The 15,970-nt window shown below is 54.9% G+C and overlaps 5 protein-coding genes across 5 annotated transcripts; all 5 read right to left on the bottom strand.

The window, feature by feature from the left end:
- Nucleotides 1-895: 895 nt before the first annotated feature.
- Nucleotides 896-4,273, bottom strand: J7T55_015472 (uncharacterized protein; the record flags this gene model as incomplete). Its single annotated transcript, XM_053139711.1, has 2 exons — nt 896-1,204; nt 1,265-4,273. 2 exons carry the CDS (start codon nt 4,271-4,273, stop codon nt 896-898), a joined length of 3,318 nt encoding a protein of 1,105 aa, XP_052997197.1.
- Nucleotides 4,274-4,999: 726 nt separating this feature from the next.
- On the bottom strand, nt 5,000-6,089 carry J7T55_015471 (gluconolactonase precursor; the record flags this gene model as incomplete). Its single annotated transcript, XM_053139710.1, has 2 exons — nt 5,000-5,306; nt 5,365-6,089. The coding sequence occupies 2 exons, from the start codon at nt 6,087-6,089 to the stop codon at nt 5,000-5,002; spliced, it is 1,032 nt and encodes a 343-aa protein (XP_052997196.1).
- Nucleotides 6,090-7,278: 1,189 nt separating this feature from the next.
- Nucleotides 7,279-7,986, bottom strand: J7T55_015470 (uncharacterized protein; the record flags this gene model as incomplete). The annotated part of the gene is made up of 3 exons (XM_053139709.1): nt 7,279-7,406; nt 7,498-7,625; nt 7,706-7,986. The coding sequence occupies 3 exons, from the start codon at nt 7,984-7,986 to the stop codon at nt 7,279-7,281; spliced, it is 537 nt and encodes a 178-aa protein (XP_052997195.1).
- Nucleotides 7,987-10,200: 2,214 nt separating this feature from the next.
- On the bottom strand, nt 10,201-11,835 carry J7T55_015469 (uncharacterized protein; the record flags this gene model as incomplete). Its single annotated transcript, XM_053139708.1, has 1 exon — nt 10,201-11,835. The coding sequence occupies one exon, from the start codon at nt 11,833-11,835 to the stop codon at nt 10,201-10,203; it is 1,635 nt and encodes a 544-aa protein (XP_052997194.1).
- Nucleotides 11,836-13,862: 2,027 nt separating this feature from the next.
- Nucleotides 13,863-15,470, bottom strand: J7T55_015468 (cyltransferase; the record flags this gene model as incomplete). Its single annotated transcript, XM_053139706.1, has 1 exon — nt 13,863-15,470. One exon carries the CDS (start codon nt 15,468-15,470, stop codon nt 13,863-13,865), a length of 1,608 nt encoding a protein of 535 aa, XP_052997193.1.
- Nucleotides 15,471-15,970: the final 500 nt, after the last annotated feature.

Below are 15,970 nucleotides of genomic sequence, written 5' to 3'. Positions count from 1 at the left end.
TCGAGTGACGTAACACGGCCTGCTACAGTACCCTCTCCTTCTCCCCTCCTTCTCTGCCTCTGCCTCTCTCTGTCTCTCTTAATCAATCAGTGCAGCTGCGGGGTCCCAAGCTTTCTCCAGCTCCGTGGTACGCAGCACCTGTCAGCCACCCCAAGAGCTGCGCCACGCCCATTCTAGGCTCCGTGATCGTCAGTCGCTGTGGCTTGGCTTGGATGGGCCAGTGCGACGCGACGCAGCAGTGCGGATGCTGTGCGAGGCGAGGCTCGGCTTAACTGACGCAACCCACGACGAACGACATCACGAGCCGTGATACCCTCGCCTTCCTCCGTACAGTCACTGATCGATCCTTTGGCCTCTGTTGTATGAGAGTGAGTACTCAGCAAGAGCTCTATGCAACTCTACCAGGTCTCGTTTCATTCATGGCCCACTGCCAATCGGGTCACTGAACTCCTCAAGTCCGCAGAATCGACCTCGGAACCTGGTGTTGCAACAAGCTCACGAACGTGTCGGAGATCTGCTACAACCTTAACGCTGCTTTCAACCACCTATCCCTCGCATGGGCCTGCATGGGCAAGCCTAGGCCACACGGTTGAGCGCCGAAGTTCATCGTAGATGCAAATGTAAGCTTGTTTTGAGTAGAGAGGCTGTCTAGATACTCCAGCCAAAGGCCACATTTCCATCTGTGATTAGCACCCTGAGAACACACACGTTACCGTCAAATATTTCCTCTCCTTGCTCGCAACGACATGTTACCTGCAAAGCTTGTTGTACTGCTCTGCACCCTTCCCAGTCGCATGCTCCAAAAGACCCCATGTCTCACCGTGCCCACGCCACCATGTAGGCACGGCTTGTACCTGAACTACACTGCCATCTCTCAGCCATATCCCTGCATGGATCAAGTGTCTATAATTGCCTGCTGCAATTGCTTCAAGTGATTGGTCGTTGCATCCTTTCCCACGTTGTTAATCGTCTTCCCGACGTCAACTGACTCCAGCTTGTCCTGAAGTGCCCCAGCAAAACGGCGAGCTTCGCCATAGGTCTGGATACATCTCAACCGGTTCTGCTCTTGCTGCTGTATAACCTGTGATCTTTCCTTCCTGTGCTTGTCTGCCATTCTCTCGACCACTCGCTTGCCATCCGTTCGATAATCTTCAATCACGTCAACAATCGCCGCCTCTTTTGTCTTGAGGCTTCGCAGAATGGTCTGTCAACGTGTCAGTTGAAAAGGCCGAAGCCAATTGCAAGGGTCAGCGCTTCAGCTTACATTGACGATCCTGTGCATAGTTTCTGCAATGCTGTCAGCGTACGGCTCTGTCGCCTTCTTCCAAGCTCGCGTTCTAGCGTTCAACTCGGCGGCCGCTCTCTGATCCAGCGAGTCGTCGAGCCACGCATTTGTCCCTTTGTCGACGTCAAAGCTCTTCACGTGGTCCTCGCTCGAGGGGCATGGGCTAGTAGACCGTTCTTCCCGCGGCGCCAATGCAGCCAGCACTCTCTGGACAATGTCATCTGATTGTTGGCCGTCCTGAAGGTGTGACACAGTCTCTGCAGCTGCGGGTCTGTTGGCAGCTGAAGGCCGGATCGCAGCGGAATATTGTCGGGAGGCAGCACGAGCATCAATCAGGCTCGGTGCTGCCACTTCTGTTTTCTCTGGCTCACGGTCTGTCGACTCATTGCTGATCAAACGCTGGACGAACGCAGACGAACGAAAAGGTTGATCATCCTTTTCTGGTCCGAAAACATCATCACCACTGTCACCACCTATTCTGCAGGAGACGTTACCTCCTCTGTCAACATGCTTGGTGGCATAGATCGCGTCTTTAATTTGTCCTACCACTTGGGCGGAACTGTATCTTGGCTTCTTCTCCGGCCGCTGACGGTTTCTTGAGGGCAAGTTGGCGGCGGTTGGGTTCTGGCCCAATGTGTGAAAAACCCCTGACTGTGAGCTGCTCTTCCTCATCGGTGAGTGCTGCACTAGTGGAGGTTCGTGGACATTGACATCTTCTGGAAGCTTGCGTTTCAGTGGAAGGCGGACGTCTGCAGGCGCCTCTGTGAGGAGGGTTCGACTGTTGGTACTCATGTCCTTGAGCACGATGCGCTGTCCACGTGTCTGCGGGAGCTCGTTATCAGTACCTGCGAAAGTGTTGCGGACCTTTCTGTCTTCAGGCTTCTTGAAGTCGGTCGCAATTTCTTGCTTTTGATGGTTGTGCGGGTTCAATACCACAACGGCATCGGCTACATCTTCCACTGCCATCTCAGCCTTGGCATTGCCACCAATGAGTTGATCAGATGTGTTACTGTAGTCATTTCCGTAGGTGCTGCCTGTCATCTCTTCATCCAGGTGCGGCACCATTTCCTCGGCGTTGAGTTTGGAGTGGGAAGCATTGCCTGGAATAGATCGTGCAAATATAGCCTGGCTTGTCAGTGCCGCTCGGCGCGACCCACCTTCAGCAGTACCTGCGAAACCCTCCGCAGGACCGTCACCATCTTCGACAGCCATAGCAGACTGCAATCCCAAGACTTTCTGACCCTCTATGGCGAGCTGCGTCTTTGGGACTCTGGGATGCTTTCCATGGTTTGATTCAGATTGCTGACCTTGTGGCCGCAACTTGCCGGTGGTGGTTGACCTGTGCGACTTGCCATTGGTCTTAGGGCCGTTAGGACCAAATGTAACAATGTTCGGCTTGCGATGGGAGTCCTCTATTGATTTCGATGGTTCGCCACTTTGGTCAAGGCCATTCGTTTTACTTGCTTTAGCATGTTTGGTGGAGGAAGGCACAACGGTGTCCTCCTTGACCTGGCCCTTGCTCTTTGAGGTGCTGTTGACCACAGGCTGACGTCGAACAGCTGACTTTGTCTTGATCTTCGCAGCAGAAGAATCCGTTTCCTTCATAAGCTCTGCCGTAGGCTTGTCACGCGTTAGGGCAGCCCGGGTCTTCTCAACTGCTGACGTCTTCTTTTGCTGCTTCGACTGTGCATTTTGTCTCCCTGAATCATCGAGGGAATCTTGTACCTCTTCAGCGGCGCGGCCCCGTGGGTTCGTCATTGCAGCTGGTTGACTCTCGATCTTCCTGCCGGAACCTTTGGCTGCCTGCATCTGAGCAGCGGCCCTCGTTTTGCGGCCTGAGTTCCTGGGAATCATGTTTAGGGAGCATTCAAAGTCCTCGTCATCCTCGTTGTCGGATTCCAAAGATGAAGAAGTTGAATCGGAAGATATCAGAACGGCGTCTTGTGTTGGATCCACAGTGGAAGCCACCCTTGACTTCAATACCTCTTGTTTAATTAGAGGGATTGTGTTGTCTCTTTCCACAAGCGTAGTAGCTTGATCGTCTTCCCCGTCCCATGGATGTGCCTCGGAGCTTTGATGAACCGGTGGAGAATCTTTTGATTTTGCGTTCTTGGTGGCGCCCCTGACGAGTGATTTTGCCTTTGGTGCGGCGTTCGATTTAGACTTGGGCACAGGCTTCTTCACCGGCTGCTTCTTAGCCGCAGCTCTCTTCTTGGCGGGAGGAGCTGCAGGAGAGTTGCTGTTTGATGCTGGCAGGGAATAGTCATAATCAACGGGCTCACGGACATCCGCCTCTCCAGTGTCCGTCTCTATTTCCACTTCGAGAGCGGACAGCTTCGCTTTACTGTTGACAAAAGACTTCTTGGCGGTTGTCTTGGGTTTGGGCGCCGTTAATTTGGCGGGCGGCTCTTTGATGCCCTCTCTGGCAGTCTTGCCTCGTTTAGCCGATGGCCCCTTTTGCTGCTGCATCTGCTTGGATGGCTCAGAAGATTGTGTCACCCTAGAAGGACCTTTAGCAATTCCTCCAGCCACGGACTGCTCCTTCAGGGCTTCGAAGACGCTGGACGTATCAGATGACGCTAACATGCTGCTCATTTGTACGGGCTGGGCTGACTGTGGTGGCAGATGAGCAGCTTGGGAAGCACAAGGCGTGGGCGACTGATTATAGACGCCCTCGTCCGCTTCGTCCTCTTCACTCTGCCCGGAATCGCGATCAAGGGACATGGAGTCGAGGTCGGGACCAGAGGCGGGATGATCTTGAGTGTCGTCCACGAAATCATCGTGTTCCTCGTCCTCGTCCTCGCCATCCTCGTCGTACTCGTCAGGAAGGAACGAGGGTTTGGCTTTCTGCTGAACGGGACGACGGCGTGGAGGTGCTGTCCACGAATTTTGTGTGGCAAGAGGAGACCCAAAGTTGGCCGATTTGGGAGTGACGTTGGGTAGAGAGCGCTGAGAGTCCTTCACAACACCAGGAGCTGGTGTGTCCATTGTGAACGAGCTGGGGAAAAGATTGCGAGAGGGGGAGACGTCAGGCAGTAAGGAGCAGCGGGAAGAGGTATCCTCGCAGTGTATTGGTGTCCCTGAGGGTGGTCTTGGGAAACCCACGAAGGCTTCCTTGGTGGGGAGAATAGGGAGAGATGGTAACAAAAAGAGGTCCTCGTGTGCTTGATTGCCGAGATACTTCGGGTGGTGGTGGGAGGTGTGAGAAGCCAGATGTTGTCGACTTGGGAGAACTCGTGTGGCTCTAAGGCTCAGACACGAAAGGGAGGGTCAGGGCCTGGAAGTGCTTGATTGCGCCTGCCTTGGAGGTCGAGGTGTAGATGCATCAGCCACTGCAGGTTTTCGATGCAGACGGGCAGCGACCAGGAGCGACCCTTCCAGGTTTGTGTAGGAAACCGCGCACCCTCGCACCCTCGCACTCACTCACCTGCATTCGCATCTTCCAGCAGTCTCAAACCTCTTACCTTGCACTATGAGCAAAGACAGTCAAAGTAGGAAGAGTACCTATGAAGAAGGTAGATTTTTTCCCAGAATTGCACTCCTGTCGTCTTCCAGGCTTAAGTGAGCGTTACCGCAAGGCCGTCGCAGGTGAGCATTTTCGCCTCCTCCTCCTCTGCCTTCCATCTTTTCTCTCGCCCATCGTGGTAGCCATGGAAGCTGATGATCCCACAGTCTCCTCCCTTATTCATATTGGACGACCTTGTTCAACCTTATTCAAATGCGTAACAATGCGCCCTTAGTCGAAGGAGCCAATTGAGCCCTCCACAGCTTGTGTTCGTTCAAGATAAACACCTCGCCCTCCCTTCCGAAGCAGAAGTTCGCAGCGCCCCCATCCACCAAGATCTTGCCCAACAACACACCTCCCGCCGACCACACGCTAATGCCATCCCCTGTTCCGCTATAAACATTGCCATAGACGTCGCATTTGATCCCATCAGGGATACCTGTGTCAGCCATGGCGAAGAGGCGCCGGTGCGTGAGGAACGGCTGGCCAGAGTAGTTCGCCACGTCAAACGCATATCTGGTGTCCATGGTTAGCAGATGCTCTTCTTCATCCATATTTGGGCATGTCGACTCACATGGTAGACGCCCGGGTCAGGTCCGTCGTCCCGTCCCCATGAATCCAGTCAGTATCAGTGACATACACCGTCAGCTCGTCGGGGCTAAAGCAGATCCCGTTGGGCCGCCCGAACCCATCCGCTAACACCCTAACACTGCCTTTGCCCGCGACGCCTCCATTAGGGTCGAAGCGATATACCTGGCACGGCAGCACAGGCTTCGGCCGAATCCCCTGCTCGTACCCGTAGATAGGGTCCGTGAACCAGATCGACCCGTCGCTGTGCACCACAGCATCGTTGACACTGTTGAACAGGCGCCCGTGGAAGGATTCAACCAGCGCACGTGACGCGTACGGAGGCCGAGGCTCCATATGCACCAGCCCTCCCGGCTCTGCCGACGCGTCGAGTCCACCCTGTGCGCAGAAAAGCACGCCGCCCCGGTAATTCACGCCGCCGTTCGCCATCGGTACGCCATCTGGGTTGATCTCCTCCACCTCCGCCGTCGTCTTGCCGCCCGACCTATTCAGCTTAACCCGAGAGATTTGAATCTTCTTCCGGCCTGTTGCGGGATCTGGGTACTGGTTGCTGGTGATGAACAGGGTGTCGTCGGCTGCGATAAACACTCCCGCCTCGTGGGCGAATGGATACTGCTCATTCTCATGCAGCAGCTCCAATGTAGGCGATTCCCCAAAGAGAGCCTTCGCCGGCTCCTCGTGGATGGAAAATGCAGACGCGTCTACTGCCATGGCTGCTATCTTCTGCTATCAATCTCAGCTAGCCTAGCTAAGTAAGTCTAATAACTCAGGTAGATTGCCCCGCGTGCTGCAGCAGGTCAATCGCAGTCGACAAAACAAGATGCCAAATTGTGACGCTGGACGCATATGGGATGTTGTCGTTTCAGAAAAGGGCGTGCGTGTTCGGGCAGCATCTTTCCGCGGGTTTTGGCGAGCGGCAAGGTCGAGACTGGGTTTCTGCCTGGATCTGACCTGACCTGTGGTATTACTGACGTGTCGGGGAATAGATTGAGTGCCCGATTTCGCTGAAGATCACCACATTTAGCATCGAATAGGATGATTCCAAGCCCGACGCCGCCCTCGTCTCGAGGCTTGCACGAGTCAAGCTTTGCCCTATCAGGCCCTTAGAGGACCCAGGGCTGTGGATGGCCAAGATTTCTCGATGTGGCTGGCATTGGTGTTGGTCGGCAAAACATTCCTTGCCACTGCAACATCGATATACGAAGGAATTCTGAGAAGCCTGATAGGAACAGCCTCACTTACGTCTGCAGTGACCCATCTCCGCGAATGCTACCAAGCCAGCCGGCACTTTACTCACTGTGTTTCCCTTAAGATGCTTGTTTCCCACGGCGTCAGACCCGGAGTAAGGACCGGGTTGGAACAACGGGCTTCCGGGCCGCCAAGATGCACCTTGGCCGGGACCGTGCTGCTGCACCTTTCGGCCTCCGTCGGCCTCCGTCGACCACACTGCGGCGATTCGTGAGTCCGCTCATCAATCCCGTCTAGTAGGAGTCTGAAGAAGCCCAGGAGCATCTTTGTTCCATTTCCAGCCCTGCGCTTAACTTTTATGCGTGGGCATTCATCAACTGATATGTCACAAAATAGCCTCCGCAGGCTATGTCTATACCATGAATAAAGTCACCAAATTGTTTACTACCTAGCGAGCGAAAGACTATGTGGAACTCGAACCATAAGAAGGATTGTCACGCCGGGCATCGTCCAGCGAGCACTCCCTTACGTTGTGCCCCGGACATAACTGAATCCGGCCTCACGGCCACGTACACAGCTCTGTGACAGTGTGATGAGAGATAGTGTGATGAGAGTCCACCATTGAGGCATATGCATCACACTCCCCAGGTTTCGACTGCCGTTTTCCTAGAACTTGAGAAAGTGACCCCCGGCACATGCTTATGGACCTTGTTTACTGCTTAACCGGCGGGCATTTCGTCGCGGCCCCGTTCTTCACGCACTGGTTCCACTCTCCATAGACTCCCTCGCAGTACAGCACAATACGGCCGTCACCGTCGAGGCCGATGCCTAGGAACTGATCTATCAAGTCACCAGTTAGCTTCGACGCGGCAGAACATGCGAGAATTCATCGTCCCCTTTCAAGCTTTCTCTGCTCATATTCTTGACTTACTCATGTCCATGAAAGTGACCTGCTTCTTCCCGGTATTGTCATTGCAGGCACACTTGAGGCTCGTGCCGTTGCAGGTATCGCAGAGTGAGAAGCCCACGTCGCAGTCACAGCTACCCAAGGCACCGCCGCTAAGCAGGTTGTCAGTATCCGTGTTTGGGCATAATCGCGATCGCTCGTCTAGGTTCTACTGAGGGTGTTGGAAACTTACTGCTGCTGCGGCACCAAATGGCCGTTGTTGTTATGAAGACACTCGTTGATGTTGATGTGCGAGGTGAACAACGCGGCGCCCATGTTGCGGGCACCGTTGGGGTCAGGGGAGCAGTCGCCCGAGACTTGCAGCACGTTGCCCTTCTGGTCCAGGCTGTTGGCCGAGCAGAAGTCTGAGAAGCCGTTCACCCGGACAGGGAAGTTGGTCATGCGCGCGGTCGCGCCTGCGGCACTGCCGGTGACCGCGATGGAGCTGACAAGAAGAAGGCTGAAGGTTTGCATATTTATAAGAGGTCGACGATAGTGTTAGTTAAGAGCGTTTGAGAATCACGAGATACGAAAATGAAGGAGAGGTGGCTGAGCATCGAATCATTCACCCACTTCCACCTGGGCGAGGTGAATGATATCAGTGTTGTCCATTGATGCCGTACGGGCCAGGCCCGCTGTCCCGTCCCGCCACGGAAGCGGCCTGGGATAGTATATGGAGTGAATTGTTGATGATTCACGGCTTCTTCCGGCTCACAGGTGTTGATTTCAGAGTCCAATCACTGAGTGGGACGTTGAGAACAACAAAGAAAAGTCAAGTGGCCGGGCCGAGCTTCGGGTGTTTGGTACAACTGAAGAACAGCATGGGCTGAGGTTGGGTCGAAGACTCTCGTATTCACTGGGAAAGCTTGGAGTGAATGAAAACTCGGGAGGATGCATCTAGTTGCTTTGTCTTCTCTCAGCAAAGAAGAGTTATGCGGCAACTGAGTATCCTTCAGAAGTCCTGCCTTATCCAAGCCACGATGAGAGTATATTCGTCGGCACGAAGAGAAACTTTCTCCGCTTTCAGCGCGGAGTCTAGCATCCAAATGAATATTTATAACACGTTGGTAGAGTACTTTTTGAAGTAGAAGGACCAACAGGTTGCCAATCTTCTGGGGCTAGACAAGACAATTTGAAGAGATTAAGACTTTTGTGACATTTAAATTGAAAAGGAATTGACTACAGTAGAAAATTTACCAAAACAGGCCTTGGATGGCGAGATGAATCGAAATATAAAGAAAGACCTACCGGCCCAGGCACTGAAGCACTCACTCGTTCCGGTGCTAAAAGGTATGGACTACCAGGTCCTGGTACATCGCAATTGGCAAAGTATCAGAGACTTCTTGTGGGATAATGAAAGTTTCAAACCATGAAAACTCACCGTTCGTTCTGAGCTCCTGCTTTAAAAGTCCGGCAGGGTACGAAATATGTCGGAGAAAACCTACCAGGCGCTGAGACATCTTGAGAATTTGATATAAGAGCTTCAAACCACGCGGTCTCCTCATTCGGCTCCACTTGAAGTCATCTTCACACGCAGAAGAAGGGCCGACGGTAGAGATCCAAACTGTCAAACCGATAGAGATCCAGGTCATCAACTCAGTTAGCCTCTGTACCTTGGCCTTTACGAACGTGGCTTGGAGGGACTCTAATATCTCCTGATAGCTCGCGAAGCTACACCCCGTAACCTCATTGCTTTCCCCGAATGCAAGATGGGCCATGAAATTGCCGAATTGGTCATTGAAGGACGTGCCTGAAAAGTCATTGTAACACCCTTCAACTGCTACGACTATGTCGATACAGCTTACGACTTCTTGGGAGTGGTCTGTAATGGACTGGAAGGTGGCAAGACGGTCCTTCTTGACCTTTGCGGCACTGACCTGGTTAAGGGACACAATTATCGTCATGTTGAAAATATTCAGGCTAGGATCCCGTTTAAATAATTCTTGCTGGTGAGTGGTGCGAAATCGAAAGCGATCTTGCTCTTGCCATGGACAGAAGAACGTGGAAATACCACCACCAGAGCCTTCTGCGCACCTTATAGCCGATTGATTCTCGCACATACTTTAGAGCAACTGGCTTGGGTGAACAATAGTATTGTTAGTTGAAGCGATGCTTTATAAGCGGGCCAAGCGGAAAATATCTACGGTTCAATGGCATCCATGACGTCTCTGGACAGCGGAACAAAGCGAATGATGAAAGACATGAACAAAAGCTGGATCGATGTGCATACAGAATGTGAGTTTTCAAGAATGCCTCCCGAGGACAGAGGATGTGAGCTAGTCCCGACAAGATCTGCTTGATTGAGATTGTCGTAGCTCTGGACAAGATGTACAGAGCAGTTGTGAAAAGCTTGCAATGAGGTCGCAGAGGCGGTCCTGCCGTTGTGGTTAACAAAACCAAGCCTCATCACGATCTATTCGAGAGGGAATACAACTATCCTTCCACACGCGAGGGTGTAGCTTCACAAACATGCATGAGCAATTCAATGAAGAAGATCATGATATTTTACGTCAATACTCTCGCACTATCTAACCTCTTTTCTTATAACCAAGGAGTGAACACAGCCTGTGGGCCTACTGTTCCCAAAGATGTCGCCCCAACGCCATGCTGATTACCAGAAACCGCAATGAGTGTGAAATGCGAGACCAAAAGACTCAAAACAACCTCCCCAACCATCCATGATGCTCATTAAACACCTCCGTCCGCAAAGCCTTCCTCACAAAGCCCCAGATTAGCCAACAGGCTCCCAGCCTGCACATCAATCCCAGCAGCCCTCTCATCCTCAATCCCAAACGCCAGGAAGAGTACATCATCAACATAGCCATGGTACTTCAGCCCCTTGTTCTTCCACGCAATGCTAGTCACATAAAACATCTCCGTCGTGTCGGGCCTGCCCCCCGTGCCCCGGACGGTGCCCCGCCCAGAGATCCAAAGCGGCTTCGAGCTGACAGCGAACATCTCAAACGGCGCCCGCTGCCGGAACACCATGACGTACGGCTCGTACACGCTGTGGAAGTCGCGGTACGCCTTGTGGTGCAGCACGGCAAAGATGAACGTGTTGGTGTCGTCGGGCACGCAGCCGGGGTCCGACCGCCGGCACAGCGTCACCGCCAGCGAGTTGGTCGCCTGGTGGATGCTCTCGTGGGCCGCGGGGCTGCCGCCGACCTGGTCCTGCTGCTTCTGCGTCGCGGCGTGCGCGAGCGCGGGGAGGTACCGCGCCAGGCACGCGTCGTCGCGCCCGGACGTGTGGCGGCCCAGGTCCTCGCCCGCCGACCCGTCGCTGTTGAGCCGCGCGAACGCCCGCCGGGGCGCCACGTCGTAGTGCACGTAGTGCACGTTGTCCGTGTCCCAGAAGATGAACCAGTTCTTCTCGACGGCGCCGTAGGGCGGGGGGCGCTGGAGCTCCGTCCCCGCGGGCGAGGCGAACTCCTCGGTGAAGGAGGCGCCCGCCGCCGCCGCCGACCCGACGTCGACGCCCCAGTCCGTGATGAGCCCGCGGAAGTCCCGCACCCACTGCCCGAAGCAGTTGAAGTTGGAGTTGGAGCCGTAGATGGTGTAGGGGTTGCGGGGGCCGTAGAAGACCCGCGCGTCGTGCGGCCCGACGTTGAGGTTGAAGAACTCGAGGTCGCCTGTGCACTTCGTCCCGTCGCCCGCCGTCGGCTGGACAGGGAGCGTGGTGGGCTCACCGAACCCCCGCCCGTCCGCGCCGATGCAGGTCAGGGCGTCGTCGATGAACATGGCGTTGCAGACCAGCTCGATCGAGGGCTCGACGAAGAGCCCCTGCTGCTGCTGGTCGTCGTCGTTAACGCCCCCTTGCTTCTGTGCGACGACGATCCACGCAGACTCCAGCCGCGGGTGCGGTATGATGTTGGGGTTGAGGACCTTGGAGCTGCCCATCCTGATGGGGAAGTACTGCCTGTCCTTGGTGGTGACGGAGAATATCTCGGTGTGGAGGATGCCGGAGCCGCCAGGCCTCACCTCGGCCGGGGGCTGGAAGCCGACGATCTCGCCGTTGGGGCCGATGAACCTCGACCCAGACGGCCTCGACGGCGAGGACACGAACGGTACCTCATTATCCTTTGCACTGTCCGTTAGTGCGCTCTGCTGCATGGCGGCCTCAAGCGCAGACGGCGACGCCACCGCGAAGGGCGACGTGTACGACGGCGCATGCGGTGAAGTTGGCGAGCCGCCGCTCCAGTCACCCACCTGCAGGCCCAGTAACGTCTCCGTGCCCGCGGGCCCGACGAGCCTGACGCACAGCAGCAGCAGCAGGATCGCTGAGCCGAGGACCAGCGAGAATCGCCTGAAGTCTCTTATCAGCATCCTGCCTGCTTTTAATTCCCGACTCGCTGATGCTGGTGGTGGTGGTGGTAAAACATGTGTAGGTGGCTGCTTTCTGCAGCAATGGTCGATTATCTCCCCTCTCCGTCTGAATCAGTCGGTCAGGTGGTAGAGGGCGCAGGTAGGGTTCATTCACGTTCTGGATTCTGGATAATACGCAGGAAAATGGTAAAGAGATTTGTCTCTAATGATCTGAACTCTGAAAAGTGCAGACCGTGGGCGAGTCCGAGAGGCGAGTCTCGCAGGAATCTTGAAACACCACGAAACCCAATGACATGCGCCATTACTCGACGCAAGGAAGCCAATTCACGTGTGCCACAGGTTATTTCCAGCAACAGTAGTAGCAGATGAAAGCTCTCCTCGTTCGGGACGTCATTGCTACGAGTTCATCGCATGGTTCAGCCAGTCACAGTCGATCGAACCGTGTTGGGATGGGTTGACAGCGACAGCTTGGTGCTGCCCATGGGCGGTGCATTAAAACATCGGGTCTTGGAATATCACAATTACAGAAAAGCCGAAAAGCATGCCCATCATCTGCAAGGTGGTAGAATCGACAAGTGCCGGAGCCAAGCCTTGCCCAAAAGCCTATGGCGAGCCCTGACAGGCCGATGGCATGAATTGCCCACACACCGGGCCAGAGTCCGTGAGCTGAGCCAGTTTTGCTTGGTTGGGGGGGGGGGGGGTCGGTGACTTGTGGCCCCCAAGTCCCTGGGTAGCAGTAGTAGTTCGACGGTGACCTAATCTTTGTTCTTTCTTAGCTTTGGCGGCAAGGGAAAACAAAGCATCAGCGGAAACCCAACGAGGCAACTCTGAAGCTTTCGCTTAACTCTCACCTCGACCGTTCTTCCCAATCCAGTGGCTGGGCCTTTCACATGCTCCCACGGCTTCCCCTTTTCCTTTCCTCCGCCTCGGAGGCCGCGGCTGGACGAAGGGCTGGCACCAAGGCGGCCGTCACTGCTACTGCAACACACCACGAGGGGATCAGCATCCGCTACGCCAGTCACTGGTCACACCCTCTGCATGTACTTCCCTCCCCTCCCTCTTCCTCAATAGATGAACCACATGCCCGGGAGCGGGGAATGGGGGCAAGGACCGAGTGACAAGACGACGTGGCTGGGGGCGCTACTGCACTTGTGCACAAAGGGGGGAACAGACTGCCGAAGCGAAGACGAGAACAAAGAAGCTTCCGTGCTAATAGATCAGCGCCCGTGCTGCCCTTCTTACGCGCGCTCGCGTGTGTGGGGGGTCCAGATAGCGGGAAAGTGACATGCTGGATGGCTGGCGGTGACTTGCTCAGGTACTTCGGCCACCCCTCATCGGCCCCGACATGGACGTGGGCCCTAGACGCACCCTGTCGAAAGCTTCTAGCCCTTTTGCGGAAACATAGTCCGTGCCGCACCCATGTCCCCTGCTCAACCCCAGATTTTCAAGGTCGAAAAAGCCCCGGGACCCTGGCAGGGTGGGGACGTCATTTCTCAACTGCCTCCATTGGCCGGGCCGCTATTGCGGTGCGCAAAAACCGTTGTAACGCCTGCCAGGAAGCAGTCGTGGCCGCTGTGGTCCTCGCAGACAAAGTGGAAGAATTGCTGTCGTGAGCAGAGCGTGGGCAAGAATAGTCTCGAGTTTCAAGAGGGTCTTGCCGGAAACTATTCTGAGTTGCAGATGGAGCCTAGCAAGGCTCGATTGGGTTTCCGGATGAAACGGAATGTGCGTCATGAACTGTGAGCTTCGCCTGTTCTGCGCACCACGAACCTTTCTTGCGTTCGATGGACGGCCAGATGGGGTGGTGTCGACTCGGCTCTGTGAGCCTAAGCAAACTTCGCAACACCTTTCCCTTTTCAGGGGACCTGGTCACTGCAGTGCTGCCCCGTCCAACATTTCTGAACGCGACGGATTGGCGAATGCTATTCATGGCATGATGGACCAACTGTCTTAGCAACGAACTGTATTTCGCCCATATCTAGTTGGGAAAAGATAGGTAACATGTATACCGAAATTTGTTTCTATGATCATGCTTCCAGCTTTGGCGTCTTTGGCGGAAGTCCCGGCGTAACTCTCGTCTCAGGGCCAGGCGCACTTGCGTCTGCCGGACCCAGCGTCCTCTTGTAGAAAGCTTGCGCAAACTTGACTGCCGGCTCGTCGATAAACCTCGTGACCATCTCTGCGCACCAGAACGTGACCGGCAGCAACACCAGATGCGGTAGCAGGAAGGCCACCTCCAGCCCCATGGGCCCCACCATAGGTAGTGGGAGCCTGTTGACCCACTGTGGAATGTTCTGTGCCTGCTCGATGCCATTGGCCCCGACCCAGCCCACCGCGGTGTAGATCCTGTCTCCCAGCGTCCAAAGTACCGGTCCATGGACGAGGTAGAGCGAGTAGGATACCCGTCCCAGGTACTGACAAAAGCGCGACTCGAAGAAGCGCTTCAACCAGTGTATACGAGGCACGGCTGAGATAAGGAAGGACGCAGCGAAGAAGAGGTAGAACCACTTGTAGTCAAAGGCGGCCTGCGGCTTGAGGAAGGAGAGGTAATACCATCCCCTGTTTTTGCGTAGGAGTTCCACGTCTGTTGTCTGGGAGGGTATACCGCCCAGGTACATGGCCACAACCAAGAGGTGGTAGTAGATGAACTCTTTGTATGGGGCCAGCCTGGCAAGAAATCTCGGGAGCTGGCCCTTCGCCGAGAGCAGATCTAGGTCCGCAAGGAAGACTCCCATCATGAAGAAGCTGCAGTACCAACCGTCGCAGATATACATGAAGTAGAACATGAGACCCGCGAGGCACCACAATCTCGCCTTTGTCGTCGCCCGAGATAGGGCAAGCAGTGATGTGTACACCGCTATCGACCCCTTCATCTCGACGGGGATGCTCCAGAGGTGAAAGTTGTACGTGAACCACGGCTCGCCGCCCATGTTGAAGATGAAGCTGAAGTTCTTGAGCTCTGCGTACCACCACCAAATCTCGTCCCGCATGTTGCTCTGCTTCTTGGCTCCGTGGATCCAGAGGCCACCGAAGGCATGCCACGTTAGCATGTATAGAAAGGTCGTGCAAATGAGTGGTATGTATAGACGCATCCACCTCCTGAACAAGGCAGAGCCCAAATTGTCGGCGAGCTTGGCCTGGTCGCCAGCCTGGATCAGGCTCAGAGGCTTAACGGACAGGACATAGCCTGATATTATGAAGAAGTTGGCGACGGCGAAGTGGCCGCCATTGAAGAAAAGGCGTATTCCATGAAAGCTAGCAAAGCGGTGATGGCCCTCGAAGCCAAATGCGTTTTCAAACATGTGGTTTTCTTGGGGCGTGTGGGCCCAGAGCTCGTGGTGCTGCCAGTACACCAGAAATGCGGCGAAGCCTCTGATGCCATCGAGGTAGGCTGTTTTGCGCAGTGCCTCTGTTGGGGCGGCTGACTTTGCTTTGGGCCAGACGACAGCCTTCAGTCGTCTGAGCGCCCAGCTTGCCTTTGGTGATTGCAGCATCCTTGGTGATGCTGGTTTCCAGTCCGCGAATGATGCTTTCCATGACTGTTTCTCGTCCCAGTCCAAGTGTCTGATCTCGTCCCAGTCCTTGCTATCCAAAATGCCCAGACCGTGATGTTTGGCCGACGTTGGCTCCCCCATACTGTTCCTCGCAGATGAAGTTGAGGACACACTTGGGTCGGGTGACTGTGCCAACAGGCCAAGCCCCTGATCTTTTGGCTGAATTGATATTGGGAGAGGCGGTGGATCTCTGCCTGTCCGTCTGGATGAGATGTTGTCCAAGAACGAATTCATGAAGGCTGCAGGCTACTGCGAAACCTCGGCGAACTAAACTGGATGTTTCGACGCGATTGCAGCGTAGTGTTTGGCATAAACCCCTCCGATAACAAGGTCGTTTCCAGACCAAGGCGATGGCGTTTGATCTACTGGAAAGTGCGTGGCTGTACTCGTTCCTGCGCAGTTGTCTGGGGTTGGCAGGTGCCTCGATTCGTGATAACAACCCCCTGGTTGCTCGGAGATTGAGCGCAAGCAGAGTGAATGCTGCGCAGGACAGTTCGAAATGACTTTCACAAGCCAAGAGCTGCTTTGGGATCGGCCCGTATAAAGCTGATCAACACAGGCACCGAGGTCGAATGATCAAG

The sequence above is a fragment of the Diaporthe amygdali genome, assembly GCF_026229845.1.
Source record: "Diaporthe amygdali strain CAA958 chromosome Unknown NODE_5_length_1802954_cov_64_987939, whole genome shotgun sequence".
NCBI lineage: Eukaryota > Fungi > Ascomycota > Sordariomycetes > Diaporthales > Diaporthaceae > Diaporthe > Diaporthe amygdali.
Note: the sequence above shows the minus strand (reverse complement) of the source record. Positions and strands in the feature narration are given on the sequence as shown.